Source organism: Primulina tabacum, chromosome 13 (genome assembly GCF_025594145.1).
Source record: "Primulina tabacum isolate GXHZ01 chromosome 13, ASM2559414v2, whole genome shotgun sequence".
Classification (NCBI taxonomy): domain Eukaryota; kingdom Viridiplantae; phylum Streptophyta; class Magnoliopsida; order Lamiales; family Gesneriaceae; genus Primulina; species Primulina tabacum.
Genome location: NC_134562.1, coordinates 32555595 through 32583327, shown reverse-complemented (window position 1 = coordinate 32583327; position 27733 = coordinate 32555595). Strand labels below are relative to the sequence as shown.

The 27733-nt window shown below is 34.5% G+C and overlaps 5 protein-coding genes across 10 annotated transcripts; 3 read left to right on the top strand and 2 right to left on the bottom strand.

Moving 5' to 3' along the window:
* The first annotated feature begins 29 nt into the window (after positions 1–29).
* LOC142522167 (protein translation factor SUI1 homolog) lies at positions 30–1166 on the top strand. The gene is made up of 2 exons (XM_075625317.1): positions 30–195; positions 645–1166. Exon 2 carries the CDS (start codon positions 700–702, stop codon positions 1036–1038), a length of 339 nt encoding a protein of 112 aa, XP_075481432.1. The 5' UTR covers positions 30–195; positions 645–699; the 3' UTR covers positions 1039–1166.
* A 136-nt stretch (positions 1167–1302) lies between these two features.
* Positions 1303–4504, bottom strand: LOC142522166 (calcium-dependent protein kinase 2-like). The gene is made up of 8 exons (XM_075625316.1): positions 3590–4504; positions 3062–3205; positions 2824–2976; positions 2360–2472; positions 2073–2240; positions 1864–1991; positions 1674–1773; positions 1303–1587 (listed from the first exon to the last, which is right to left on the bottom strand). The coding sequence occupies exons 1-8, from the start codon at positions 4266–4268 to the stop codon at positions 1513–1515; spliced, it is 1560 nt and encodes a 519-aa protein (XP_075481431.1). The 5' UTR covers positions 4269–4504; the 3' UTR covers positions 1303–1512.
* A 3224-nt stretch (positions 4505–7728) lies between these two features.
* Positions 7729–10602, top strand: LOC142523002 (reactive Intermediate Deaminase A, chloroplastic). The gene is made up of 6 exons (XM_075626632.1): positions 7729–7943; positions 8411–8526; positions 8669–8713; positions 9536–9609; positions 9723–9772; positions 10369–10602. Exons 1-6 carry the CDS (start codon positions 7769–7771, stop codon positions 10461–10463), a joined length of 555 nt encoding a protein of 184 aa, XP_075482747.1. The 5' UTR covers positions 7729–7768; the 3' UTR covers positions 10464–10602.
* A 1885-nt stretch (positions 10603–12487) lies between these two features.
* LOC142523003 (1-acyl-sn-glycerol-3-phosphate acyltransferase-like) lies at positions 12488–13758 on the top strand. 2 transcript variants are annotated; one of them, XM_075626633.1, is made up of 5 exons: positions 12488–12617; positions 12748–12897; positions 13059–13157; positions 13244–13336; positions 13421–13757. In XM_075626633.1, the coding sequence occupies exons 2-5, from the start codon at positions 12802–12804 to the stop codon at positions 13652–13654; spliced, it is 522 nt and encodes a 173-aa protein (XP_075482748.1). In that variant the 5' UTR covers positions 12488–12617; positions 12748–12801; the 3' UTR covers positions 13655–13757. The 2 variants fall into 2 exon arrangements, 1 of the variants encoding a protein (XP_075482748.1); XR_012814566.1 differs by having other exon boundaries at positions 12533–12897; positions 12993–13336; positions 13421–13758.
* Positions 13759–15011: 1253 nt separating this feature from the next.
* Positions 15012–25127, bottom strand: LOC142522178 (multiple RNA-binding domain-containing protein 1-like). 5 transcript variants are annotated; one of them, XM_075625338.1, is made up of 15 exons: positions 25110–25127; positions 23432–23489; positions 23241–23348; positions 23017–23131; positions 20667–21406; positions 20380–20511; positions 20005–20094; positions 19774–19891; positions 19028–19351; positions 18452–18516; positions 17906–18068; positions 16965–17171; positions 16684–16857; positions 15440–15571; positions 15012–15363 (listed from the first exon to the last, which is right to left on the bottom strand). In XM_075625338.1, coding segments are annotated over exons 2-15 (2529 nt in total). In that variant the 5' UTR covers positions 23434–23489; positions 25110–25127; the 3' UTR covers positions 15012–15204. The 5 variants fall into 5 exon arrangements, with proteins under 5 accessions (XP_075481453.1, XP_075481451.1, XP_075481452.1 ...); XM_075625336.1 differs by lacking the exon at positions 25110–25127 and adding an exon at positions 24628–24790; XM_075625337.1 differs by lacking the exon at positions 25110–25127 and adding an exon at positions 23639–24606.
* Between the last annotated feature and the right edge of the window lie 2606 nt (positions 25128–27733).

The following is a 27733-nucleotide window of genomic DNA, read 5'->3' as shown; positions in this document are numbered from 1 at the left end:
CGCAACCGAGGGCTCAGATCAGAAGGTTAAACTAACCATGGTTAGGATAAGAATCGTGGTTTTGACTTAATGTATGGTCCAGAAAGCAAGAAATTGCCGCCTTTCATCTCTCCCGCCTATAAAAATCAGTCCCCGACACCATTTCTAGTCATTCCACAAATTTTCGAACCACATAATTACTATTGTTGTCACAAGGTACGTCTCTCCTTTTCCATCCATTCTTTTTCTATTATGTTATGGATTTATGTTGGGTATTTTGTTTAGTAGTTTTTTTTTTAATATTTTGTTCGCTTGCTTGATCGGCACCTCGAACATGCGGTCGATCGTGTTTTTAAAGTTCTGGGTTTCGGGTTTGAGATGTTGATTTTGGTTCTGGAATTCATTTTATCGTGTGATCGATTTGTTTATATTATAACTTGTGTTCTTTGGTGGGTTTTTCATTTTCGAAATGTTGCATTAACTTTGATACGTATAATTAAAGATGAAGTTGTCGAATGGTTGATCAGGGTGATGAAAGGTTTTTAATTGCTGTGCCGGAATTTGGGATGCTGTAGGAGATTCTGAATAGATGGATTGAATTTTTTCAAGTTGTATGGAGCAGAATTATTATCAGTTTTGTTCTTATGACAACAATTTTTGTGCAGTTACAATACAAAGGATTCCTCTGTAGGTGACAAAGTTCGGGTCCAAGCAAGTTTGATGGTTGACATTGACTTGGAAATTCCAACCACTTTTGATCCCTTTGCCGAGGCCAAAGATTCGGGTGCCCCTGGTGCTAAGGAGTATGTTCATATACGCATACAGCAGAGGAATGGAAAGAAAAGCTTGACGACTGTGCAGGGGCTGAAGAAGGAATTCAGCTACGATAAGATTCTTAAAGATCTCAAGAAAGAGTTCTGCTGCAACGGTAATGTTGTTCAGGACAAAGAGCTGGGGAAGGTGATTCAGCTCCAAGGGGATCAGCGGAAGAATGTATCGCAGTTTCTGATTAACGCTGGCATCCTCAAGAAGGATCAGATCAAGATACATGGTTTCTAAGGATTCAAGAATCATTTTTTAAAAAGAAATCGTGTTTCTATTTGAGGCCCTTTGATTATGACATGGGGTATTTGGTGAATTATGAATGTATTCGCTCTTTTAATAATGAAGTTCATATCTTGCGTGTTTCTGTGGTTGCCGTAGTTTTGTGTATACACGACTTCATATGAACTTGATTCATACAAGACTTTGACTGATCATAAAAAAGACATCATGGTAACTGAAACTTTTTCAATGCGAGAGAGTGTAAAGCCTTCTTCATATGAAATATAAAAAAAAAACGCATAGGAAAAGAATCAAGAACAGATATGAAACATGGGGGAAATAACGGCTAAATGGTTGTGTGGAAAAAATATTATTGGTTCAAGGTGCTCAAAGATTCGGATATGGCGCATTTCCATTGAATTGTCTTTAATCTTCAACTGGAGTGATTTCTTCGCATGAAATTCTAATGAAATATGCAGGCATAAAGCTTTAGAACATCTTGCCTGGCTGTTGAGTTCCAGTTCTCATCATGGTACAGAACTCTTCATAGTTGATTCTCCCATCCTGGAAAAAAGGTTTATGTTTGATTTATATACACAGTTTTTTGGAAAAAAATGTTGAATCTATAGTTTACAAGAAAAAAAACATACATTATCAGAGTCAACTTCAGAGATGATTTCTTTTATTGTGGATGGGTCGCCAATTCCATACTCTTGCATAGCAGTTTCAAGTTCATCCCTCGTGATGAACCTATAACAATGTATAAAAATGCCTCATTCGGTATACATGCATCAATCCTTTATCAAGTTAAATATCTTAGGGCCGTCTTAAGACGCTTACCCACTATTATCTTTGTCAAAGTGTTGGAATGCTTTGTACAGATTTTCTTCCCTTTCTAATCTGTGTCTGTGCATTGTAGCGGTGATGAACTCAATGTAGTCAATCGTCCCATTTCCATCCACATCAGCCTGAAAGTATTGAAGTCAATTAAGTTATAGCTACTTGAGCATGATACACACACACTTGTATATACGTATATCTCGTCTTACGGCGTCCATTAGCTGTTTAACTTCAGCCTCAGTAAGTTTTGAGCCGAGTCTAGCCAATCCAGTTTTAAGTTCTTCGTAAGTGATACTGCCACTATTATCAGTATCCATATTTGTGAACATTGCTTTAAGCCCTTGAATTTCTTCTGCAGAAAGATTTTCCGCGATGACCTTGAATGGATCATCGACATGTCACATTATAATGAGTGAGGGGTTTAAAGAGATTTTTAGTTTGTAAGCATTCAATTTATAGCAACTGTTGCAAAGGACCTGAACTTCAAGTTATGTACCTTAAGTGCAAGTTTTTTAAGCTTGTTCATTGCCCTGAATTGCTTCATCCTAGAGAGCACTGCACTGTCTATCGGTTTATCTGATGCTTCCCCTCCTCTAATCCAAGGATGCTCTATACAAGCACCAAAATCAGTGATTTTAGTTCAAGAGAGTACACAGTTTTTGCTGAATTCTAGAACAAAACAAGGATAAAATTGGCTCTGCTAAATTAAATTGTGGGACGAACATTAAGATATAGGTAATGGTGAATTCAAATTTCTAAAAACCGCATAGTCTCTCAAGAGTCGCGTTTAGATTGATATGTGACATGGACATGCTGCTACTCCACCACAAAAAATGTACTAGGACACTTTATATAACGCATGGTACGAGAAAGCAGAAAATACCTCTTTATTTAGAAAGAACACGTAGAATAAATACCAAGAGAAATGTGATGTAGAATCGATTCCAAAAGAAGGCATACCAAGAACTTCGGCAGCTGTAATTCGTTTCTTTGGATCCTCACTAAGCATCCTACGGACCAGATCCTTGGCGCTAGGTGAAATTGAGGGCCAAGGTTGACTTTCGAAATCAATGCGTCCTCTAAGTATTGAATCAAATATTCCTTTCTCAGTTTCTGCAATCAATAGTCATCACAATTTTCAAGCTATAAGAAATTTAAACAGAAATCAAGAGACAGAAGTTTGACAGATGGATTTTACCAGCCCAAAAAGGAGGCACACCGGAAAGTAAAATATACAACATGACTCCCGCACTCCATATGTCAGCTTCTTTTCCATATTTGCGTCGTAAAACTTCGGGTGCTACGTAATAGGCACTCCCTACTACATCCTTGTATATTTTACCTGCAGGTTATGACATTGCATTAGAACTTACTTTTGGTCCATAATGTAAGAAGAAAAAGTTTGTTGAAGATGTGTGCAGTAAAAACTTCCAAAAAATCTTGGTCTAAATGTAACATGGGCACTCACAAATCACAAATCAGAGTTCATTATTCATGTTTCGGGCATACGTCAGTGGATTTTTAGCCTCGTCCATAATAAACTTGAAGCTTAACTTTGTTTTTTGATACTGACTTCAGTCATACATATAAGTATCCAACACATGCTCATAAGTCTAGACTAGAATATGAAGATGGTTCCCACCAAATCCAGTCATAGCTTTTTCCCAAGTTGACGTAGGATCGCAGCAACAAACAAATCCACAAAAAAATTTGTCAAAACCCTTACCTTCTTCAATGAAAACCGATAACCCGAAATCTGTTGCTTTGAGAAGAGCGTGTTCACTCTTATTAGATAACAAGAAATTCTCTGGCTTAAGATCCCTGTGCATCACGCCCATAAAATGGCAAATGTGCACCACATTCACAATGCTTCTGCACATCGAAGACGCGTCCTTTTCATTGTAATGTCCCTTGGCAATAATCCGATCAAAAAGTTCTCCACCTTCACACAATTCCATCACCAAATGCACCGAATCCTTGTCTTCATAAGCACCCTTAAACTCAACAATGTTAGGCTGCCCACTCATATGCTGCATTATCTGAATCTCTCTCCTCATATCCTCTTTGTCGCTCTTCGTGACGAGTTTTTTCTTGGAAATGGACTTGCACGCATACTTCTGACCAGTTGAAATATCAATGCAGAGATGCGTGACTCCAAATTGACCCTTTCCCAGTTCTGATCCGAGGTTGTAATGTGCTTTAACATCCTCATACGGCTTCCCAAGAATCGTGTTGTTTGCTTTGTGAATTGGTAGCTGCGGGTTTCCTGGAGGTGTTACGTGCGGTAACTGAGCTGCGTAGCCCGGGGACATCGTGAATTGAATTGGGTTGTGGACTCCGTTTTTTGATTTCTTCCCATTAGCAGTTGACTTCGCATCTGTCTGTTTGCTTACACAGATCCCCATTTTGATCCTCAATAGAACAAACACAGACGTGAATCAAGAAAATAATTGAAGAAACACAGCCCAGGAAAAAAAAAAGATGTATGCTTGGGAAATGGATCAAAGCATATAACCAAAGGAAAATGTACGTATTTGTTCAAGAATCAAGAGCCCAGATGCACATTTTATTGGCAAAGACAATGAGTCCTTTTTTTAAAAAATAAATTTTTGTGAAAGTTGCGAAGCGTAACTTGGTCAGCCATTATCAAGAGCTCAAATCTTGTTACAGTTCAGGGGATCACCTAGGAACGCGCCTTCCTAGGATTCTGCGTCATTGACCGGGCCCATTGTGGGTGGGGATTATTTTAGTATTATTAAAATAAAGGAATGTAAATAAATTAATATATGATTTTTTATAGTAATAGATTTTTTGTTAACAAAAAAATTAAAAACAAGAATCTTAGACTTTTTTACGAAGATGAAACTTGCAAGACAGTTATTATTGGTGTGTATCGGATAAACTCTCGGGTTTATGCATTAGTATACCAATTATGCTAACTACGTAAATAATATTGGACAAATCTTTGTGCTAAAGGCTTGTTATGGACACTATGCATGTTATTGTACCGGATCGAATCAGTTTCAGAATAGATTAAAACGGTTCTGGACTGTCGAGTGATGAAATCGAACCAATCTTGTATGGTACCGGATTGGACCAGTTTAAGGTTTACAAAGTTGAATCATTTCCATATTTACCAGATTGTGAGTTTAACTCAATTTAAAACCGAAATCGAATTAAACTGAATTGAAATCAGATTCGAATGGATCTAATCCAAATTGGAATCAATCATCTTTTAAAAAAAAAAAAAAATCATTATGTATCTAAAAAATTAGATATGAGTCTCCTGTCAATTCTTAATTTGTTCATTAATTATGTATATACTTGTTATCTAATATAGTTATATGAAACCGGTCCTGAACTAGGTTTTGTACTGGATTCAAACGGATCAGATTAAATAGTTTTGTATCTATTTTGGAAGAATCCAATCCGATTTATTACTAGTGTTGAATTCGGTTTAACCCAAAACCAGTCATATTTGTTCTCAATAATCTGAATTGAAACGAATTTGGATCGGTTGGGATTGACCATCTGAATCAATCCCTAAAACATAACTATTATATGTATTATCAACTGAAAATGCCAAGAAACCACGAACGAAATGGTGGATTGTTTCCAATATACACAAGTGGTTCTGCTGCTGATCGGGTCAATTCAAACACAAATAGGCAATAGCTTACAAAATAGCATATTTCTTAGTATTTTAGTTTTGGTTTTTAGTGAACTCGACGGGCCATTGGGAATTTCGCATATTAGGACATCGCATGTTGTCGTTTATTTAATGTACATATTTATTTATTTATTATTATTAGCATCAATCCACTGCATGACCGGGATAAAAAGTTTAAAAATATATATATTTTGATATGACGTCCGTTTACTGTGTGCAACGATTTCATCCATCAATGAGAGATCATTTTTATATTGGATATACAATTATATATGACAAAAACTTACATGAGACGGTATCACTGGTCGTATTTTGTGAGACATATCTCTTATTTGGGTCATCTATGAAAAAGTATTACTTTTTATACTAAGAGTATTACTTTTTATTGTGAATATCGGTGGGGTTGACCCGTCTCACAGATAAAGATTCGTGAGACCATCTCACAAGAGACCTATTCTTTGTATATGATTCATCTCATCCAATAGATAAGTGATACTTTATTAATGGACATCGAGTTGAGCTCGATATATAACTAACATATCGAAACTATACATGTGTGTATTTTTTTATATTTAATTTATTATTAATCAATAATAATATTATATTTTAATAATAAACTATTGGAAAGTGAGCTACTGAGTAAAAATTAAGTGAACATGTCATTTCGTAAAAAACGAAACAAAAAATAAAATGGTAGCATTATAAATTTATTGAATTCATGATTTTTCAATTTCAATAGAAATTAATTTGTGCATATTTAATTTAATCAATGGGTGGGTCATCTAATATAATGTTGTTAAGCATTATTACTGAATTATTATATATTAACATTTAAATACGCTTGTGTTGACATTTAATTTATTAATTCATAAGTCCAACAATTTTGGTCATTGTCAAGTTTAATACAAGAAATAATAATAATAATAATTGTGATTAAAGTTGACATTTTATTTGTGGGGCGCTCCTATATATTTGAAAGGGTATTTGATAACCGATTTCAAGTCGAAATTTTTATAAAACGATACAAAATATAGTATTTTAATTAGATTTATAAATTTTCCGTTAGTCTTATTTTCATTGTATTTAATTTTTCTAAATAAAATTATGAATATATATTTTGGTCCCCCTCCCCTCGTCTGTTGTTTTCTAACATATAGTTATGTTATTTATTTTTGACAAAAACTTAGATGAGACGATCTTACAGATCGTATTTTGTGAGACGAATATCTTATTTGGGTCATCCATGAAAAAATATTATTTTTTATGCTAATAGTATTATTTCGGTAGGGTTGACCCATCTCACAAATAAAAATTCGTGAGATCGTCTCACAAGAGATCTATTCTTTATTTTTTTATATAAACATCATGTATAATTTTGTGTTTTCTATAGAATCCAAAAGAATATTCTGTACGCGTTTCCGATTTGTCCAAACACGTTTTTTTTTATATCTCGATTGTCATAACGTATAACGTGCAAGCATCAAAGTATTCACTAACATCTAAGACACGTTTTCTCCAATAGCGAATTCGGTCATCTTTGTACCCAATAAGTTTAGTAATTACTCTAATAAAATAAATAAATATATTGTAATGGCTTACTTATACATAATACCAAGAACAAATATATTTTTTTAGTCCATCTTGGATTTCTATGGCAATATACACTCGTCACATTGTTGGCTCGTTGCCGTCGAAGATATGCAATTTGAATTTTAACAACAAATCATTGTATTTTTTTTCATGACGTGAGAACTCGCAGTCGATATCGTTTGATACACATTAGATAAACCATCATACTCATGCAATAATATGTGATTCACGCTAATCCAGTGAACCACATTGAAGCTCGTCCGATAAAGTGTTGATAGAAATAATCAAACTTCGAACTATTGGACAATCGTTCACATACTCCTACCAATTCGGATATCATTTTGGAAGCAACATACCTCTTGTCTCACACGAATTTTTGTTTTTGTTAGTTTATTAGGGAAAGAGGAAATTATTGCTAGTGGTCCTCTTGGTTTTCCTTCGACCCCCTTTCGACCATCAAATAGGATCGCTTAGTTAATTTATTTGGGTAGTCCAAATTAAAAATGGGCCGTCCAAAATTAAAAATGGGCCAAACCCTACCCGACAGCCGAAGCCCAAGACCAAGCCCAAGCTCCTAACGTAGTTGGGGACACTGGTAAATCCGAGTAGGTCGTGCAGACCAAAGTCGTTGTAATAACACAATTGATGGCGTGGTGTGCGAGGTCTTTTCATTTGCCGGCCGTTGATGTGGGCGTACTGCGGTATAAGGCGCCATTAGCCGTCGGCGTGGGTTGTGTATCCTTGGCCGGCGTCAACGTTCGCCGCTCAGCCCGATCTCCTCCCTTCGCTTCTTTAGGCATGTCTACTCATGCTAATGCAGGTCAATCTTAGGCACTCGCTTACATTTTTCATAATGCAATTTGATTCTTATTCTAGGTTTTTTTTTAAAAAAATAAAATGTTTGGTGGGTTCGAAAAAGAGTTACTGGTTGTAGGGATGAGATTCTGTCGTGAAGAATTTAGTTTGAACTCGATGGGTTCTGTAGAATCCCCGAAGCTTTTGATGTGATCGGTTAAATGTGTAGAACCAGGGGGTGGGTTCTTTTCTTGTGAATGATGATCTTCATTGTCAGAAGTTGTTAGAGAAAAATGAATTATTTCGGCATTCGATCAAATTTCTATGGTTGCAAACGCGATCAAGTCGTGTCTTTTCCCTTGTTTAAGTTCCCCGGTTCTCATGAATTTGCGATCAGTATTCTTAATCAGTCGAATATTATTTTAGTATTGGCAAAAGAGATCTTCATCATAAAATGGTGCTCATAGTGGTTGCATTGTTAAACAAACCTAGGTATAAAGGAGGCCATCCATACCGAAAAGGCTCCCGCAGCATTGGGGCCGTATTCTCAAGCCATCAAAGCAAATAATATGCTTTTTGTGTCTGGGGTTCTTGGATTAGTTCCAGAGGTTTGTGACATCAACAATCCATTTCAAGTGATAAGATATTTTCTTTAATTTTAAGTTATACTAGCTGTTTCATATCTGTTGTAAATTTGTTGTATACATCCTGCAGTGCCTGTCTTTAATCTATTTCATTTGTTTTACGCAGACTGGAAAGTTTGTCTCAGATAATGTAGAGGAACAAACTGAGCAGGTAGGATATCATAACTAATTGTTCTCTTTGATTTCTTAGCTATTGAATTTTGTCCTCTGTGCTCATTGTGGAACTTGATCATTTAATAATTGCACATGAGTGCCACATGAATAAAATTAAGGGCGTAGATAATACTGCCTGCCTGAAACCTCCAGAGAAGGAAAGCTGGCCACGATCTGTAAGTTTATCAATATTAAAGAGGGCATTGTGTGAGGATTGAGGAGTGCTCAAAGCGTCAAACATTTTCTTCTCCTTCCAGCTTGAATAACTCTTGTTCTATTCTTCTCGTGCTTGAATACCGGAAGTGACAGACCTAGGGAAAGTGGAGCTTTGCGTCATGGATTATGCCCTTGTGGTCTATGTTTTGTGAATTGACCTATGAATCGGTCATATTTTGAACATGGGTTGAGGTTTTTTCTTTTTGGTTTACCAGTCTTTTACATCATAATGAGTTGAAGTAGAACCGAAAGGATTCTTTACGAATGCACCCAGACAATAATATTGGTTAGTTTATCTCAAATGTCTTAGAGTTTACGGATGATCTAATGATAATTTTGTTGCTTCTCTACTTGTAAAAAGTTAGTTGTCTACTGATGAACTGTTTAAGGTATTCTAAAAATTTCTCAAGTAATTTGTTTCTACTATCATTTGCAAGAGATTGCCTTTCTCCTCAGCAGCCTTCTATCATTCTGATATATGTCTCTCTAGTGAGGAATTAAATCTAACTCTCTCTGAGATATAAATCCATTGGTAATATTTTCGTCATTTTCTACAATTAATAAACGGCTTGCTGACGTATTGAACTCATGCATGATGGACCAGTTACTTAAGAATATGGGTGAGATACTTAAAGCTAGTGGTGCCAACTATTCTTCAGTTGTGAAGACAACAATCATGTATGTGATCCTCGTTTTGTTTCTTCCATGGGATTGCACACATACAAAATCCACATGACAAATTTATATCTCTTCAACATTTTTAAATAGCGTCACGTTTTGTTAAATTGCAGGTTGGCTGATCTGAAAGACTTCAAGAAAGTCAATGAAATTTATGCTAAATGTGAGTTCTCGGAAGTGAAGTTTGCTTGATACTATAGCATCTGAATACCGTCTTACATGCATTTATTGTCACTATATAATCATCAATCTACATCATTAATTAGATTAATGTGTTTTCTGCCAACGCCTAAACACCAGGATTAGTGGAGAATATCAGTTGATATGTATGAATTTAGATTTGGTGTGAGTACTTGTGTACCAATTGGATTGATTCCTTCTGGCCCCAGTTTGTTGTGCATAACCTGTGTCAAACTATCAAGAGAGTGGCATGCCTGCTCTCCATTTGTCACCTGTGATGGCTTGTTGTCTTTTCTGTTTTCAAGAGATGATTAACAAACGCCAGTTTTCATGGTTTTTATACTCATTTTATGGTTATAAAGAAAGGAAGCAAATTTCATGAGATACTTGAAGCTTGTATATTGTAAGGTTTGATACTTCCAGACAAAAATGTTGGTTTATCTCTGAATGCTGAGTCAACACATCCAGTATTAAAAGTATCATGATGCAAAATGCCCCGCTTTAATATAACCATTTCACTTTGATTTGTTATTTGTATAAACGGTGAGCTTTATACAGCTATGCCAAATTATGTTGCAGATTTTCCCGCACCTGCTCCTGCTCGTTCGACCTACCAGGTTGCAGCACTGCCCATGGATGCAAGGATTGAAATCGAATGCATAGCTGCACTATAATAGCTCCTCATAGTGTATGAAGCCAACTTATTTGCTGAATAAACTTTATTTAGGATAAGGGAGCATTGATGTCAGAACCTATGATTGTTCTCCATTTATTTTGTACGTGAATATGAGAAAAAGATTTGAATTTATCTGACATGCCGAAATCACCTGCGGCTTTAGCCCATCTTGGTACCAACATAACTAGCTTCTGTTTTGCATAACATCTATTTTTATTAGTGCTCACGGCTTGTTTGAACTAAATATCATCTGTATATCGATTAACAAATAAGAACTATGCGTGGAAGATTTTAGCAGAAAGTTGGGTAGGGGCTTCCAGTGTTGCCTTTGGAGATGGAGCAACCTATACACACTATGATTCAGATCAAATGGTTTCTCTCAAACTCTAACCTCTTTTATGTTTCAGTTTACATCAGTTTCATTTTCAAATATTTATTTTATGATGATAGGAACCGACAATCACTATATTTTGTGCAAACTACGCAAATTATTTGATTAACGTAGTAGCATGTAAATCATATCAACCAAGTGAACTATATTAAGCAAATTCTGTGTAACTCCTTCGCCCAAGAATGTATTGGTAGGAGTCTAGGACAAAACAAATCTATTTTTTATTCAAATATTACGGGTAAATTGTCTTTGAATCCACAAACCCAAAATGTCAGTCTCATGGGGGAAAAAAATTTGCACACTGATCCACATAAAGATATTTATGCACTTCTTGTGTCCATATGTTTTGTTATAGATGAAAATCAGATTAAAAAATTGAATATATATATTATAAATATATGAGTATCTAATACTAACTATTTCAACTATGAAATATATATGTGAGTTTTTAGTGCTAATTATTTCGGATCTAGTACAAAAAACATGTGTTCGATGTATAAAAATCTTTCTCATAAATGTGTTTTCATATTTCATATATCTTAAATTAAAAGTACGAATCATGATTTTTATACCTAAAGTTTCTTAAATTAGTGCAACAGATTTGTTAATTGTTTTGTACCCAAACATGTATAATAAGTGTCGGTATTAATAAAATTATTTTAATTTTATACTCAAAATCTTAATTTTTATATCAGATCCGAAACAATTGATATTCTATATTTTCATGTTTTGTATCGGCTTTTATACGTGAAAAAACATGTTGGCACATGAAATACAATTTTTTATGGATAATAGAGTATAATTATTTTTTACGCAAAAACTCACTTCAAATTCAAGTTTGAGTTCGAGAATTTATAGACAATTCACTCGAAGAACATCCTGTATATATTTATAATTAAAGAATATGGATTAATTAGTGGAAAATTCCATGAAAATAATAGTTTTGTTCGTTATTGGACCCGAAACTTGTGAACCACACAATAAAGAAAGGTCATATCCATCGCATATATTTTATGGTGTCTTGTCCGAAACAAACAAAGCAAAACAAATGGCAAAACAAAAAACGTATACCACGTGTAACTAGTTTCCACAAATTTTTAAAAAAACTTCATTTTCTATTATATATTTATTTTATATTTAAAACATTTTTATTATATCTTTCGAAAAATAATATGTAATAAAGTATAATATAATTTTTATGTTTAGTTGGGTTGATGAAATTGGATATGATAAATAATATTGTAATTATTAAAATATCGTGAAATAATATTTAACAAATAATAATATATTTGATTTGATCGTTTAAATTTGGTATAAATTTTTTTCTTCAGTAATTAGTATAAATAAAATAGAGATATAAAAGATAATATTGTAAAATTTGATTAATTGATTTAGCTGATATTTGCACCCAGTGGCCTGTGCACACATCCTTCTTGTAATCCATGTGCCGCATAGAAAAAAACAAAGAATCAAAATGAACTTACGATATAATTCTTTTTACTAACTTAAATTATTTTTGTAACGTGAAGACGAATACGAAATAGCTCCATAAGACTGCAGTGTGCTGTCAAGCTAGCTAGCACGGGCCCAATAGATGACATGTTGGTACAGTAATCACTAATATTTATAGTTTTCGGGTCCAATGGCTGATGCTTGTTCGTGCATTTATGATATTTTGCATTAGTGGTGAATTGGAGGTTTTTCTTGACAGATGAAGCTAAAAAATGAAGGGTGTTGACATCACAACATATTGAAAGATGGGTATTGCAACTCATCTAGAAATTGCTAGTTTGGTAGCTCAACAACAATTCACTTAGCTTGTTGGTATCGGGTATTGTTATGATCATATATGATACGAGTATTAAGGGATTAATGATCAAAATGTTTCCAGACGTGGATATTGGGAAATCCTATAAAGATAGAAGGTGCAGAATACTCTAGTGAGATGGCCATTTACATCAGCAATCATGCATCTCCCATAGACATTTTCCTTGTAATGTGGTTGACTCCTACCGGAACTATTGGCATTGCAAAGAAAGAGGTACATGTTTTGTCTATTATCAACTCTCGACTCATTACACCGCCTTGACCGTGGAGTGGTTGGATTATATATGTATATTTTTGGCAAAATTTCAGCTCTCAAGTATAGCTGCTGTGAATCCTCTAGGTTGAAGTTGACATGGATGCATTTGCTGTGCGCAGATAATATCTTATCCACTCATTGGACAGTTATACGTTTTGGCTAACCATCTTCGAATAGACAGATCCAACCCGACTGCAGCTATAGAGTCTATGAAGGAGGTCAATGGTTTGTTTCCGCTTATATTGCTTCTAGTCTATGCTGCAATTGCTATACTTCTGTGGTGAATATTCTCTGTTCCATGCAGGTAGTTAATGCAATTGTAAAGAATGATCTGTCTTTGATCATATTCCCAGAAGGCACGCGTTCTAAAAATGGCCGCTTGCTACCTTTCAAGAAGGCAAGATCATCACCAACTTCTAAATTGTACTCAACTTGCAATTCTTTCTCCTTCAAGTAACACGTTTCATTCAACTATGCACAGGGTTTTGTGCATTTGGCACTGCAAACTCATCGTCCAATAGTTCCAATAGTCCTGACGGGTACCCATCGAGCATGGAGAAAGGGCAGCTTGCATGAGAGACCGGCACCTATTACTGTAAGATATCTGCCTCCAATTCGAACCAATGATTGGGCACCCGAAAAACTTGGAGATTATGTTCGACTTGTTCAGGATGTTTATGTGAAAAATATTCCCGAGTCTCAAAGGCCTTCGTAATCATCTGATAATATTGTTGGTTCTTACACAACATCAGATTCATGAAACGTTGTTCGTTCTTGCCTTGAAATGGACAAGGTTACTAAACATTCTTATACCAATTTTCACGTCATCAAACAGCCCACTATTACACACATTTAAATAGTATAATCCTTGCAAGACATCAGCAAAATCCTAGCCTAAAAGGCTTTTTTCAAATCATCTGATCGTCGGCGTGGAAAATATGATAGTAGTATTAAAAAGCTTTTTAATCCTTTTAAAAAGCGTGCGGCTTAAGCGCGAAACTTGAGTAAAAAACTTTGCTTCGGGTGAAAGCGTGAAAATATTTAATAATATAAAATTTTTATAGATTCTAACTATTAAACTTTCTTTCAAATAATAAATATTTAATAATATAAAATTTTTAAACAAAAATGACCCTAAAAGCATCGAATAAAATTTGTCTTACCCTTCCTTACTCTGCAAGTAAGAGACAACACTTGATCGACGTAACAACAATCAGAAAAAATTTTACTCCATAATTTATGATTTTAAAACTTATGGTTTTGATTAACTTGAGAATTCATGCATCTATTATTAAAATTCAGACCTTTATGTTTTATTTAATTTATTATTTAATAAAAACTAAAAAAAATTCACGCTTAATCTCATATTAAACCCGTTTAAACTTATAAAACTTGATCGTTGTGATAGAATCTTGCTTTAGCATTAGATATATTTATAATATTTTAACAAATAAAAAATATTAAAAATCACGAGTCCAAATTTATTATTGGATTGAAAGACACATTCAAGCATCTTCACATTTTCATTGAGTTTGATGATTTCATACTATTGAACGAAAAAACTCATAACCAATTTAATCCTTTCGCAATTTCTGTCTATATAAACGACTAAAGTTGTTTATAAATGTAGTAACTTTTTTTTAAATGCACATCTTTGATAAAACTTGTGTGAGACAATCTCACGGGCCATATTTTGTGAAACAGATATCTTATTTAGGTCATCCATAAAAAAATATTATTTTTTATTCTAGAAGTATTACTTTTTATTGTAAATATCGATAAAATTGACAAGTCTAACAGATAAAAATTCATGAGACCAGTTTCACAAAAAACATACTCCTTTGATATAAACATAAGCCATTGCGAGTCGTCATTTGAAATCAAGTGTCCCAATCGCGCCTAATAGACAAGATAAGGTACTAAAATCATATAAAATAAATCTAACTGCATCGACACTCTATTTAAAAAAAATACAAAACAAAAGAAACCATATTTAAAATTAACATATTTAGAAAAATCAGACAAAAAACATAAAACCCTCTCCATTTAACAGCATCACAGACCAGTGAATATGAAGAAGATGAGGTATATTTAGACTTCTGGATTAGTTCACTGTTGTTCAGACGCGAAGTTCCATGACTCCGAATGTCGTACAACAAATGCTAAATATGTATGTACCAATTAAAACTCTGCAACATATAAAACCCCAACAAAAAAAATTACAAACAAAATAATATTACTCACTCCAGGTCATATGCAACCACCCTAGTTCAAGTCCCCAACTATTTCAAACCTAACGTTTCCTTCATCTATTATAGTCTCGTGTTTCCTCTTATTCGACAACTTAGCAGAGTCCGTGAATTGAGCAGCAGTCCTTGCCCGTAATTCCTCTAAGCTCTCGCCTTCTTTGGCTCTCTCCAGAACCTACAAGCCAAGCAAACAACAAGGGATCAAGCACTCTGGACATTTGCCTTAAAACATTAATGACACGCCTACTTACCAAATGACGTCCATAGAAATGCGTGTTCGAAAGAGCTTCAAGTGCATTTCGAGCTTCTTGCTTCGTTACATACTCAACAAAAGCAAAACCTCTATGGTTACCTAACCTCCTTGGCAGCCTTAAACTCTTTATCTGCAGTATTGAAAGCCACGAAATGACGAGGGTACCACTGAATTCTATGAGCACACACACACACACATATATATATATATTGATAGGAAGCGAAATTATATTAATAAAAGATTTTAAATACAAAAAACGGAAAAGTGGTCCACGCATGATACACCTATATAAATCTGAAACCGAAAATTGTTTGAACTCCTCATGCTTCTAGATCCAGCATGGGACCCGAAATTTTATCTTATCCAGCAATCTTCAAGCGAGCCTATTTGCATAATAGATCGATCTCAAGCATTAAATCAAACTTCCAACACATGGAGTATTCTTTCTAGCTAAATTCTGAGACTAAACAAAATTGGACTCGTCAAATGGCTAAAAATGTATCAGTTTATTTTGGTAAATGGGCAAGAAAGATCCCACTGGATCGAGTATAACTAAGAAAGCTGAGCCACACAAGAAATTCAACCGTGATGAAGATTAATGGCAATGGTCCCCAGCCACTCGTCGCTTGGGAAAGAGAAAAGAAAGTTAACCACCTCTCATGTCCTTTCACTGCAGGGAAAAAACTTTTGATATTCTATATGAGAGTTTTAAGAAAAAAATAAGATCTCTTCCTGGTCGTCGAATGTGCCCAATAATAATAATCTAAGGAGTACTTGTCTGGTGGTTGGGTAACAAAAGTTGGAGTTGATTGCATGGACTCCTTATAGGTGACAGTTAAAAAGAAAACATCAGCACCAACACATAAAACAGGCTTCATATGAAAGGAGATCACCGCACGCATTACCCCTCAAGTTCAACCATTACTCACATTATAATATTAAGTCATCAATTAGTATTTGACTGTTCATGAATTGTCTGATTATTGGAGGATAGGGAACAACAATATAGTAACAGGCCATGCAACCTAGCCACAAACACGCTCCGCGGTTTTTCTTCATCTTCAAGGAAAATAAACACATGGTAGGAAGCAGCAGTACATAAAACACTTATGAAAAAGGAATCTATAACTAAAACTTGAAAAATCTCTAGATGTTATCATGTGCCACAGTAGAGAGATTCAAATAATAAAAGAAATAAAAAATAAGCCATTTAATTACACCAAAAAGATAAAATAGTTTTACCTGACCAAATGGACTAAATAATTGTCTAAGTTCCTTTTCTGTTGCCTCAAAAGCTACGTTCCTGATGATCAACTTTGTCGAACTGCGGTCATTCGCAACCTTTTTAGGTAATAAGTCATCGTTTTTAGCATGACAAAGTTGCAATATGAGGGCATGACCATCCAGAACAGTACCCTGTAGCGACACATCGAAAAGTTAAGGAAACATGCAGAGGTAAAAGCACATGTGCCATTGTATGGTACCGATGAAGTAAGCTGAAATTCTATCGCAAGAAAAAATACCTGTAGATCCCCACGGACATTTGCAGCTGTTTCAACGCTATCAAACTCCATGAAACCAAAACCCATTGAAATGTTCTTCCCATTCTTTACATGCTTCTTAACCCTGACACTAAGTAATTTTCCTCCCTTCATGTGCTCGGTGAAATGCTTTTTAACATCCACTTCTGAAGTTTTGAAGTTGAGATTCTTAACATATATAGTGCGCGACTGGAGCAAAAAACAAAAGAAAATTTCAAAACCTGACACAAAACATTTTTAATAATTAAAGGCCAACCAGTTTGTATGAAATTGCGATTGCACAAATATCTTCGAATTGGTGACCTGGTACCATTCACTATGACATAATCCTTCATCAACAGATCCAAGATATGCATAGCCATAATGCCCCACATTCATGCAAATTTAAAATTCTTGAGAGGATATCTCATGTTCAATGATTTATATTTGCACTCTATATTGGCCCCTAATTATGCCGAATTCACAAGTTTTTGTACAATTTCCTTCCTTGGCCAGGTTCACCGATTTGATTGGCCCTCTTACAATAAAGTTGTGCTATATGCCAATTGGCAAGAATATATCTTTATGATCAATGATTTATTTGTTCTAGCATTGACCCTCTAATTATGTTAAGTTCTCTACTTTAGATATCCACTGCAGCTTTCCGAAGCTTAATTATTTGATCTCTCTTCCTACATACAGAATGTGCGCATCTAATGTAAGAGCATTTTCACTTATCATTCCACACCTCCCTACATAGTAAATCACAAAACTATCGAATTGGATTGACCTATAATGGTGAGGCAAGCAATTTTTACTTTTTCATATTTGCATCTGTGATACTTCGATGTTATTGGATGCTTTCTAAGGAAAGATAAATACTTTGTTACTTCACTGGGCAAGTTTAACTATATAAAACAAGACATGCATAGTTCAGAAACAACCTCAATTCTATCATTATCAACATCTGCCTCTGTTAGTTCGACAACTTGTTGCTCGAGCAAAGCTCTCTTGACATCAGGTTGATGGACAGTAACTTTGTCATCAACTGTTGGAGTTTGACTAAGAATATTGTAAGGAGCCCATTCTAGATACAGTGGAACATCCCTATGGTAACAACAAATAATCCATTAACTTCACAAATCACAACCAACAAACTCCCTCTAACAATAAATTCCAATAGGAACAAAAAATCAGCACCTTTTATGTTTATATTAATTGTGTTGTAGGCATATAATTATCTTGAGTACAACAAAGCTAGAAAGGTGCATATTCATCCAACGATTTTTATTTTCCTTGCGTTGCTCAAGAGAGTTGCAGACACTATTCATACAATAATAGTCAATAGAGTCACCACATTGTACCTCTTATAATATGCATCTTACTTATGTGCACTCATGACTCAACGACTTAATCCCTCAATCAACATAAGCACTCCACTTGCTGTCAGAGAGAAAGGATGCCGATAAATGAATTACTAATCAACTTACTTGTACCGTTTGTATGTTAAACCTCTGAAAGCTGCACGTGCTTCAGCAGGTTCTAGGAAGAGAACCTGGAGTATCGGTAAGAAAGAGGAATTTGATTAGCTAATATATATAATAACAAATCACATTTTAAATACGTAGTATAATAGAAATTTGCTGCACAAAGTCTGCATCATGCTACTGAAAAAGTGTTGTGCAAGAACTCTCTTAGTATCAAAGAGTACTTCGATCAAATCCAGGATCTAGGCATGTAATTTAAGCAAACAAGGCAAATTAAGTTGTCGGGTATGAATGCAAAAATAAATGGATTAACACTCCAAACTTCCAATCAGTCACTCAAAATCATATCCTACCTTTCTCGACCATACTTGGTTATTATCCAAACTGACCTAGTAAGAACTGATAGAGATGATATCCGAAAACAGAGTTTTTCGAAGTACGTATGTAAACTAAAGGGATCCCTTCCTACATAATTACCAACATAAAAGCTTGATTGATGAAAAACAGAGAATCATTAGTTCAAAATAAAATACCATCTGAGCTTTAGAAAGTACAAACAAGAAGAAAAAAAAACCATACCAAAGCTAAGGTTTTTGTAGGAGGCAAAATGACTTTGTCCAAGCTGCCAAATTTCCCAAACATGTTGACTAGCTCATTTTCAGATGAACTGTAAGGCAAATTCTTTACCAAAATAGCATGGTTGCTTCTCTTCAGGCCGTCACTCCTCCCAGAGGCAAACTCCTCTAATGAGGCAATATTAACCCCAGCACTTGAGAGAGCTTTCTTTGTCTCAGCAATTACTTGTGTCTCCCCCAACGCAATTTGCACAGCAAGATCATCGGATTCTCTATCTAGAAGTTCACTTTTACTAACCCCATATTTTCGTGCGATATTTTCAACAACCTAGAACATGTAAGAATCATAATAAAATACTGGAAAGCAGAGGATGAGATAATGCTGTCATATAGGCAGCATTACAAGCAGAGCTTGAAAGTTGAGTGTCGTATTATAACGCTGTCATATAGGCAACAGAAAGAAAAGAAAATCTAGTGCCACACTGCTACTAACTTATACAACTTAGTTCAAAAATGAAACATCAAGTAGTTTCAGCACGAGGAAATCTCCTGCCTCTCTCAGTTATTTTGAGAATAGGTTTTGGAAGAAGGAAGCATCTCTAACACCTCCACCAACTTAGTTAAAATCCTAACAAAAGTTTTTTTCGCGTTCTGGAAAGGCACAACCAAACCCAATGGTGAATTATTGCTATAACTGTATTGGGGCACTGACTGTTTATGCCAGTCCTCATATTGATTTTTCTAACTTACAGTATCAGGGCGCATGTATAAACTATTCCATGCTTGCGTGTTTCCACGGGCTTCTGATGCTTTCCTTTCCTCTTCTCTTTGTTGCTTCAATGTTTTTGAAGGGTGCTTGTCAAAATCGCTGGCCCAGCATAAGATATTCAGCAAACAATACACTCTACAACAGTACTGCTCGACCAGCACTGAAAAAATAATTCAATTCATTGACTTGAAAATGCATTAATGAAGGCATACTCTTGTTTGCCATTAATATTTTTTGGTTTAGCAGGTATGATGTGCAATAATCTTCCCTGAAAAATTGCATTGTCCATCTCTACCATCGCCCTGAAAACACAAATCATATCATATTTCTGTGGGAGGTAAAGTGTGTTCACACTTGTACAGTCAGTACAGATTGTCATGATTGTGGTCAGACAAAATATTAAAATTTTCTGATACTTGAGAGAAAGTTGAACTCGACTATTTTAAAATAGTGCAAGTTTATTGGTGATATTTTTTAAACTTAAGCTTCCAAATCTAGTGCATCTACCTCATCAGAATGTCACAATTAAACACATCAAAGCTATTCTAACCTCCAATGTAGTAGCTATTTAGCTGAGGATGTCATACCTAGCTGCAGATTCTGGAAGAGCAAAGAGAATGTAAGCAAATCCTTTGGACCTTTTAGAATCTTTATCAAAAACAATATGGACCTCGGAAATACTTCCATATTTGGTAAAGTGATCTTCTAGCTCTTCTTCACTGTATGACATCAGAAAGTGTCAGAGAAAGTCAAGCCACATAAAAGAAGGGCGACAAGAGACAACCCTTGTAAGATCAGGACTGTACAAGAAACAAAACATAGCAGCCCGCACTATGCTAGCATATCACTTAAACAAGGACGTGAGGACACATACGTGGCAGTGTATGGAAGATTGCGGATGAATAAACGGCTAGATCCCAGGACTTCCTCATTCTCATTGGTTGGAAAAGATAAGGGGCTTGCTAACTCAATTATTTTATGTTCCCCAAAAGAACCTCTCCCAGCTTCCCTGTCAGAAAAATCTTGTTCAAGTATATTCTCAGAGGGATCATTATTTCTCTTGGTCTGCGCATCACCGTCACAAACATCATTATCACTATGATCATCACCAACTTCGTCGTCGCTACTTTCTGAGTCCGACCAATCCTTTTTAATTCTGCTCCTAAAGTAATCCATGTCAGATACAACCTTATCATCAGCCAAAACTTTTGGTTTGTCTACATCTTGTTTCTCTACTGATGTATTACGACCTTCTCCCTTCATTTCCTCCGGATCATAACCCACTACACCTAATTTTCTTTCACATTCTTCTGCCATCTCAACTATACTGTTTGATGCTACTTCATCTTGAACCAGTGACGAGGCTGCAAGTGCATCATTAGCCCACAATTTGGATTTACTACGTGGCTGCATGACCTCGAGGAACTCCTGAAATTGAGGGTCACCATTTTCATCTCCTTTCTCATTATTCTGACTATCCTCTTTTAACACTGCAGGTTTAGAACCTTTGAAACCAATGACTCCGTTATCCGCTTCAGTTGTATTCTCCTTTTGCTTCTTTGAGTGCCGACTCCAAGGTCGTGGGATATCAGGATCTCCAATCTTCCAAGCAACCTGGTCATTGAAACGCAAAGGTAACTCTTGTCCTTTTCAAAAGTATCGAATCTTAAACTTAATCTTTCAGCAACCAGTACAAGCTGTGACATTCCATGCAGTTGAATATTACTTATATGTCACATAAAAATGCAATTAAATCATCCCACATCCTTCAAGAGTCCGACAAAACCAATCACTACTTTGGACTTTGGACAAGTAATTTTCCTGAATTTTATCAGCTTGATATCGCTATAATTAACCTAACTGAAACAACCACAAAATAACAACGGAACTGTAGAGAAAAGCGAGGCAAGTAAAGGCAGAGATTTATAGTTCGACACTTGAATTTTTAGGTCACCCAGCCGTTGATTATGAAATTATTTGTTAGAATCACCATTTGGGCATGGTGCATTTTTTAAAGGGTTGATTGATATTAACAGTTGATGTCTTGATCAGCTAGAAACTTCATTGAGCATGATGTTTAACATGGTAAATGTCACAAGGTGTTGACAGTAAGGCTTAAGAATGTGTGGTGAGTTTTGAGTCACCTTTTTTAAGTTGTTTGTATTAGTGCGTGTGACCTCAGCACTATCACTATTTAAATTTAAAATGGAATAAAAAGCAATTTGGTAAATGAACTTTTGATAAAATATCAATTGGTATGCGAACTTCTGTTAATGGCTTGATTGATACATGTTGATCGGATTTCCGCCAATTTCCAGTGAATTTTAATCAAAATGTTAAAAACGGGCATACCTTTATATAATCTATTAAATTATAATTATAATATATAAAGTATATAACAATATTTAAGTAATTGTAGTAAAAAAATGAATGTTTTAGTTAAGTATGAATTTTATAGAATCTAATGAAAAATTTTAGTAAGAAAATTATATTCGACATGAAAATTAAATTGAAATTCTAAAAATATTTTCGCATGTGCAAGACACTAATCGATAATATTTGTTAAAATTGATATTTTATCTAATCTTAACAGTTTTGTTTTTTTTATATAAAATCGTATTTTCATATGTGCAAGACAATAATTGAACCCTGATATGTTATCTAACAAAATAAAATTGAAATTTTATCTAGCTTTACGTTTTTGTTTTGTTAGATATCAAGTCGTGGTTTGATGAATCTCATTCAAATTTCAAATTAATTTCATGTCAAATATAATTTTCTTACTAAAAATTTTCGTTAGATTCAATTAAATTTTCATATATAATTTAATATATAATGTACATATATGGATAGATTTAAATAAAATATGAATGTCATTTTTCTGTGATAAAGGTCAAAATAGACATTTTGATTAAATTTCCTTAGAAATTGGCCGGAATCCGATCAACATGTATCAATTAAGCCACTAACAAAAGTTCATGTACCAATTTGTCCTTTTATCAAAAGTTCATGCACCAAATTGCTTTTCACCAATTTAAAAAGCACTCAACATAACTCGATTTCCTCTAATCTCTCGATTATCGAACTTTTTCGAAGTATGTCTATTCCTCACTACCTCTCATCTATATCTAAATTCCATTTCGTCTAATAAAAATCTTTGGAATCCGATGGTTGACATCTAAAAATATAGCAAAAGACGTGAAGATGAAAAAAGAGTAACAAACCTCACATGTAATCCGGCAAGTATCCAAGAAAGACTTATTGAAGTACTTTATGGCTTCCTCGGCTTCATTTTCTGTCCTAAACCCAATGAAACCAAACTGCCTACTCTTACCATCCCTGCACTAATGCAACAAACTTTAATTCATTTGTAAATTATGACATATCAAATGTCAAAATCAATGGCAAAAGCCACCTTTTGAACGAAATTCAAGGAAGAAGTGATTACCGAGTACGCATGATCTTGGCATCAGTAACTTCACCTTTCCGGGAGAAAAACTCTCTAAGACGGTCTTCGGTTACATACTTTGGCAAATTTTTTGCACATATTCTTGACCTTCAATACAAGATTGATTACAAATATAGCACCATGAATGCTGTGGGGAATGAAGCGACGGAAACTAAGAATATGAAACTTACATATTTTGTCGGTTTTAAGGTCTGTATAAATACCAAAGCCAATAATGTGTAGCAGTACCTGAGAAAGAATAGACCAATAACCCAAATCAAAGTCTAAACATAAATAAGAAACCCAGAAGTTCCAGTATATAAAGGTAGTCCCTACGCTTAATTTTCATTTACCACAGATCTATACAGTACATAAGCAATTGCTCATGGACAAAATACCTTTGCTGGTTTCTATTTCTACTCTTCTGTCTCAAGGCTCAGCAAAGAAAAAACCAGTAACATGTACCCAAAAAAAGATGCATTATTTCTTTGGATGAGAAAATTTAATTTATATGCGCAAAAACAGGGAGATGCAATGAGAACTAAGAATGAACATCAATTAACTTAAAAATACAATAACATGTTAAAGAAAACAAACTGATTCAACATACTGGTGTTTTACACATCCACTAAATGAAACAAACTAGTGCATTGAAATATAAAAGATAGTAACTGTGTGATTGACGCGCAGTGCACTTACTGGTGAGAGCGAAAATTCTCCATAATAATGTTATTTGATCGGGGTGGCTTGTTCTTACTACATAACAGTTATGTGCTAAACCTTTTTCCTGGGTAACCAAATTGACAGTCCAAGCATCACAAAGCAAGCCACCTCCATTATTATTAATGATAAAAGTCTCGCTTATTATCTATCACCATAATACTATTTACATTGACAAAAACACACTGTTTTTTTATTGTGACAATAATCATGTCAACTATTAATTATTATTAGACATTAGTATTAAATAAATAAATAAAAAGGTAAAATCATCCTAAAGAATTATTTCATGCATTGAAACAGAAAAACAAGAGTAGAAACATCAAATCCCAAGTTGGTCTTAATTAAAACTACAAGAATCCCAACTGCACAAATCACACTCTTCCTCGAGAAAACACAGAAATCACAATCATGAACTTTCCAATCATTAAACACAAAAACCAACAACTCGGACCATTAAACAAAGTCCCACAATGAGTGAAGGATAACCGCCACAAATTAAATGTGTATCAGCGGGGGAGAACACCAAGAACCCGATGTCAAATTCCATAATATTTAACATAAGATAAAAAATAACACATGTCAAATTTCAGAACATTAAGTGCATAAAATAATCCCGGAAACATTGAATTCCAGAATAAGAAGAATAATGAAAAGAAAGACCAACACAGAAGACTGCACGTCGGACGATGGTGACTGGAGAACGCAGAACCTCTGAAGTTATGGACGCGGATAGTGGTGAATGCCCTGGTGGAAGGCTGGAGCTGTGGGGAGATGGCGTCTACTACGGTGTAGGGTTGGAGGGGAGAGAGAATTTAATAGAAACTTTTTATAAAAAAAAATTAATAAGTAAATGATATGTCAATCCGCCCCAACCTGATGTCCAAATAAGCCGACCGACCTCCAAACGGATGGCCCAAATCATAACACAGCCCGACAAGCCCAAAGAATAAGCTATGAGAAAAATCATGGGATTAATATACTCGAAATTTATAATATATGGTTCATATATTTATAAATCCGGGATGACAGCGGCTTTGACCGGTCGATCGTGCTTTGGCTCACTTGAGTTACATACACCCAGAGGAGATATAAACGAAAAAATTAAAATACATGACCATAAATTAAAAATAGAGCTAAAAAATTTACCGTACAGCGACACTAAAATCGCGCAGAGGAGAAATATGGACTGAAGAAGTAAAGTGATGAGAATTTTATAGAAATTTGCGACGGTTGTATAAAACATCGTCGCTATTAGGAGCGGTGTTAGATAAACCGCCGCTAGCGACGGTTTTAAATATTAGCAACGGTTTTTAAAAGCTGTCGCTAGTAGCGACGGTTACAGATTTTTTTGCGACGGTATATTCTATTTGTCGCTAATAGTGACGGTTGTTTTAATAACCGTCGCTATTAATTAGCGACGGTAAAAAACCGTCGCCGATTCGGAATAGCGACGGTAATTTTAACCGTCGCTAATTAGCGCCAGTTCAAAAGAAACGTCGCTAATAGTACACGATTTTAAATTATCAAACTTTTGTGAAAATTATCGCAAATATTTGAATCGATTTGTTAAAAACTATCACAAAAATCTTTTATTACTTTACAATTTACCTTTTAATGACGAAATAGTAGATTTAAAAAATTTTATTTTTATGTATTATAGTGAAATAATTAATAAAGAACAACTTCACAATTATTCAGTTGTGGTGAAGTAAAATCTTTCTTTAACTTCGATACAATTTTAATATGGCGAGTTATTTTGTATTTTATTTTTTCATCTTTTAATTTAGTAGTGGATTTAAAAGACTTTGTTATTTTGTATTGTAGTGAAATAATTAATATGACGAGTTAATTCACAATTTACATTTAATGACGAAAGTAGTATATTTAAAAGACTTCAATTTTAGTATTGTAGTGAAGTAATTAGTAGAGAACAACTTCACAATTATTGAGTTGCAGTAAAGTAAATTCTTTCTTTATCTTCGACACAATTTTAATATGACGAGTTATTTTGTATTTTATTACTTCATCATTTAATTTAGTAGTAGATTTAAAAGACTTCATTTTTTTATTGTAGTGAAGTAATTAATATAAAAACGTATTATTTTGTATTTGATTACTTCATTATTAAATTAAGAGATAATTTAAGGGAAATAAATTACAATTGTGGTTCAATGTTTTACTTCACTAAATATAAATTTCACTTTTTTTTAACTTTTTACTACATCAAAACTACTATATCGAAGTAAAAAATGTTACAAAAAATTAGAAGTGAAGCCCGTGTTTTTTAAATTGTGAAGTAAAAAATAATGTTTTACTTCGTCAGTGTTATTACCGAAGTTGATAGGTATATAATACTTCATAATTAATAATCGTTGAAGTAACCAGTGGCGAAGTAAAAACCAGAAATTGTACTAGTGATTTCACTCCAATTGCAAAGAAAAACAAGGAATTCAAAGTATATCATCTAAATCTACCTCAAAACATTGTCGAACTATGATCATTTGATACTTGATATCATTGGATTTTGAGATTGATTATAGGGCTGTGATCACGATACTAGGTTTGAAATTATGTGGCCCATAAAAAGATAGTCATTTGTGGCCTCTATGATTGATTGGTTGATATTTGAGATTTTCCGATGCTATCATAAAGATATTCTCTTATGCTTGACTGATGTCAGTGTATTTGCTCGAGCTTGGATGATTTGATAGCGATTCAATTGATTATGATAAATACTCAATGGATGAAGCATTTGACCTCATGCCTCACGACATGCATGCATTGCATATCATATGTCATTATATAGATACATATTATATTTATTATGGTTGTTCCATGCAGAGCTTTTTTCTCACCTCCAAAAGGGGCTGTTTTCGTCTTTGTGTGTGAACACTGGCAAATACTCCAGATTATTATGATACCAAAGAGAGTAATTCTAGAGGTAGTCGCGCCTGAGATGAAGCTGAGTAGGCTATCCCAGTGTATATATGTATCTATATACCAGGACATATCCTGATGATATAAGTTATTTGTATGTATTTGATTTTCAGTCATGTTTGGGCATGTGGCACGAAGGGTTTTTTACTACGCCACTGTTTCGAGGTAGAATTCACGTTTAAATGATTCGAAGAAGAAAAACGAATGAAACCTTTACTTGTCCTCGCACAAGCTATCGGACTTGATATATGCTATTTATGTGAGTAGTGTTTTTATCCACTCATCACATGACACGTATGTGGAGTGATTATGAATCATGAGCACTCATCACATGACACGTGCGATGAGTTATGAATTGTGCTCACTCACCCATAAATCATGGTTGAATGGAGGTTTGTTCGACCATACCCATATAAGTAGTGCCCCAAACCATTGAAAAGTCGACACATGTTTGGGGTACTATCCATGTGAATAGGGTCGAACAAACCTTGAATGAGTGGCCATAATTTATCCATTCAACACACGTATCATGTGTTGAGTGAATAAAAACAATATCTCTCAATAACTATTTTGTGATGTTGAAGTGAAAATATTAAAGTTAATACACTAATACACTCGTCTGACTTTCTTAAAAGGCAGTTATGGAATCTTCTTTGTTCATTGTTGCATTCATTAGTATATGGCATGCCATTCCAAGCGGTCCGACAGCCTTAATGAAATTGTGTATGGAAAGAATCAATCTACTTTACTATAAGTTACACATTTGGAATTAAAATTTAATTGACTATTTATTAGAATATTTCAAAATTTAATATATTATTTTGGACATAAAA

Bases quoted from the DNA above. Each gene is read 5' to 3' on its own strand.
- LOC142522167 (XM_075625317.1), top strand. From the start codon at position 700: ATGGTTGACATTGACTTGGAAATTCCAACCACTTTTGATCCCTTTGCC.
- LOC142522166 (XM_075625316.1), bottom strand. From the start codon at position 4,268: ATGGGGATCTGTGTAAGCAAACAGACAGATGCGAAGTCAACTGCTAAT. The intron at 2,241-2,359 runs GTACATAACTTG...GATCCATTCAAG, and splicing joins TTAAAAAACTTGCACTTAAG to GTCATCGCGGAAAATCTTTC. The intron at 1,774-1,863 runs GTAAGCGTCTTA...ACATTGTTATAG, and splicing joins TTTGACAAAGATAATAGTGG to GTTCATCACGAGGGATGAAC.
- LOC142523002 (XM_075626632.1), top strand. From the start codon at position 7,769: ATGGCGTGGTGTGCGAGGTCTTTTCATTTGCCGGCCGTTGATGTGGGC. The intron at 7,944-8,410 runs GTCAATCTTAGG...AAACAAACCTAG, and splicing joins GTCTACTCATGCTAATGCAG to GTATAAAGGAGGCCATCCAT. The intron at 8,527-8,668 runs GTTTGTGACATC...TGTTTTACGCAG, and splicing joins TTCTTGGATTAGTTCCAGAG to ACTGGAAAGTTTGTCTCAGA.
- LOC142523003 (XM_075626633.1), top strand. From the start codon at position 12,802: ATGGCCATTTACATCAGCAATCATGCATCTCCCATAGACATTTTCCTT. The intron at 13,158-13,243 runs GTCAATGGTTTG...TGTTCCATGCAG, and splicing joins CTATAGAGTCTATGAAGGAG to GTAGTTAATGCAATTGTAAA. The intron at 13,337-13,420 runs GCAAGATCATCA...AACTATGCACAG, and splicing joins GCTTGCTACCTTTCAAGAAG to GGTTTTGTGCATTTGGCACT.
- LOC142522178 (XM_075625338.1), bottom strand. The intron at 18,517-19,027 runs GTATGGTTTTTT...CCGATACTCCAG, and splicing joins CTACAAAAACCTTAGCTTTG to GTTCTCTTCCTAGAACCTGC. The intron at 15,364-15,439 runs GTAAGTAGGCGT...CTTGGCTTGTAG, and splicing joins ATTTCTATGGACGTCATTTG to GTTCTGGAGAGAGCCAAAGA.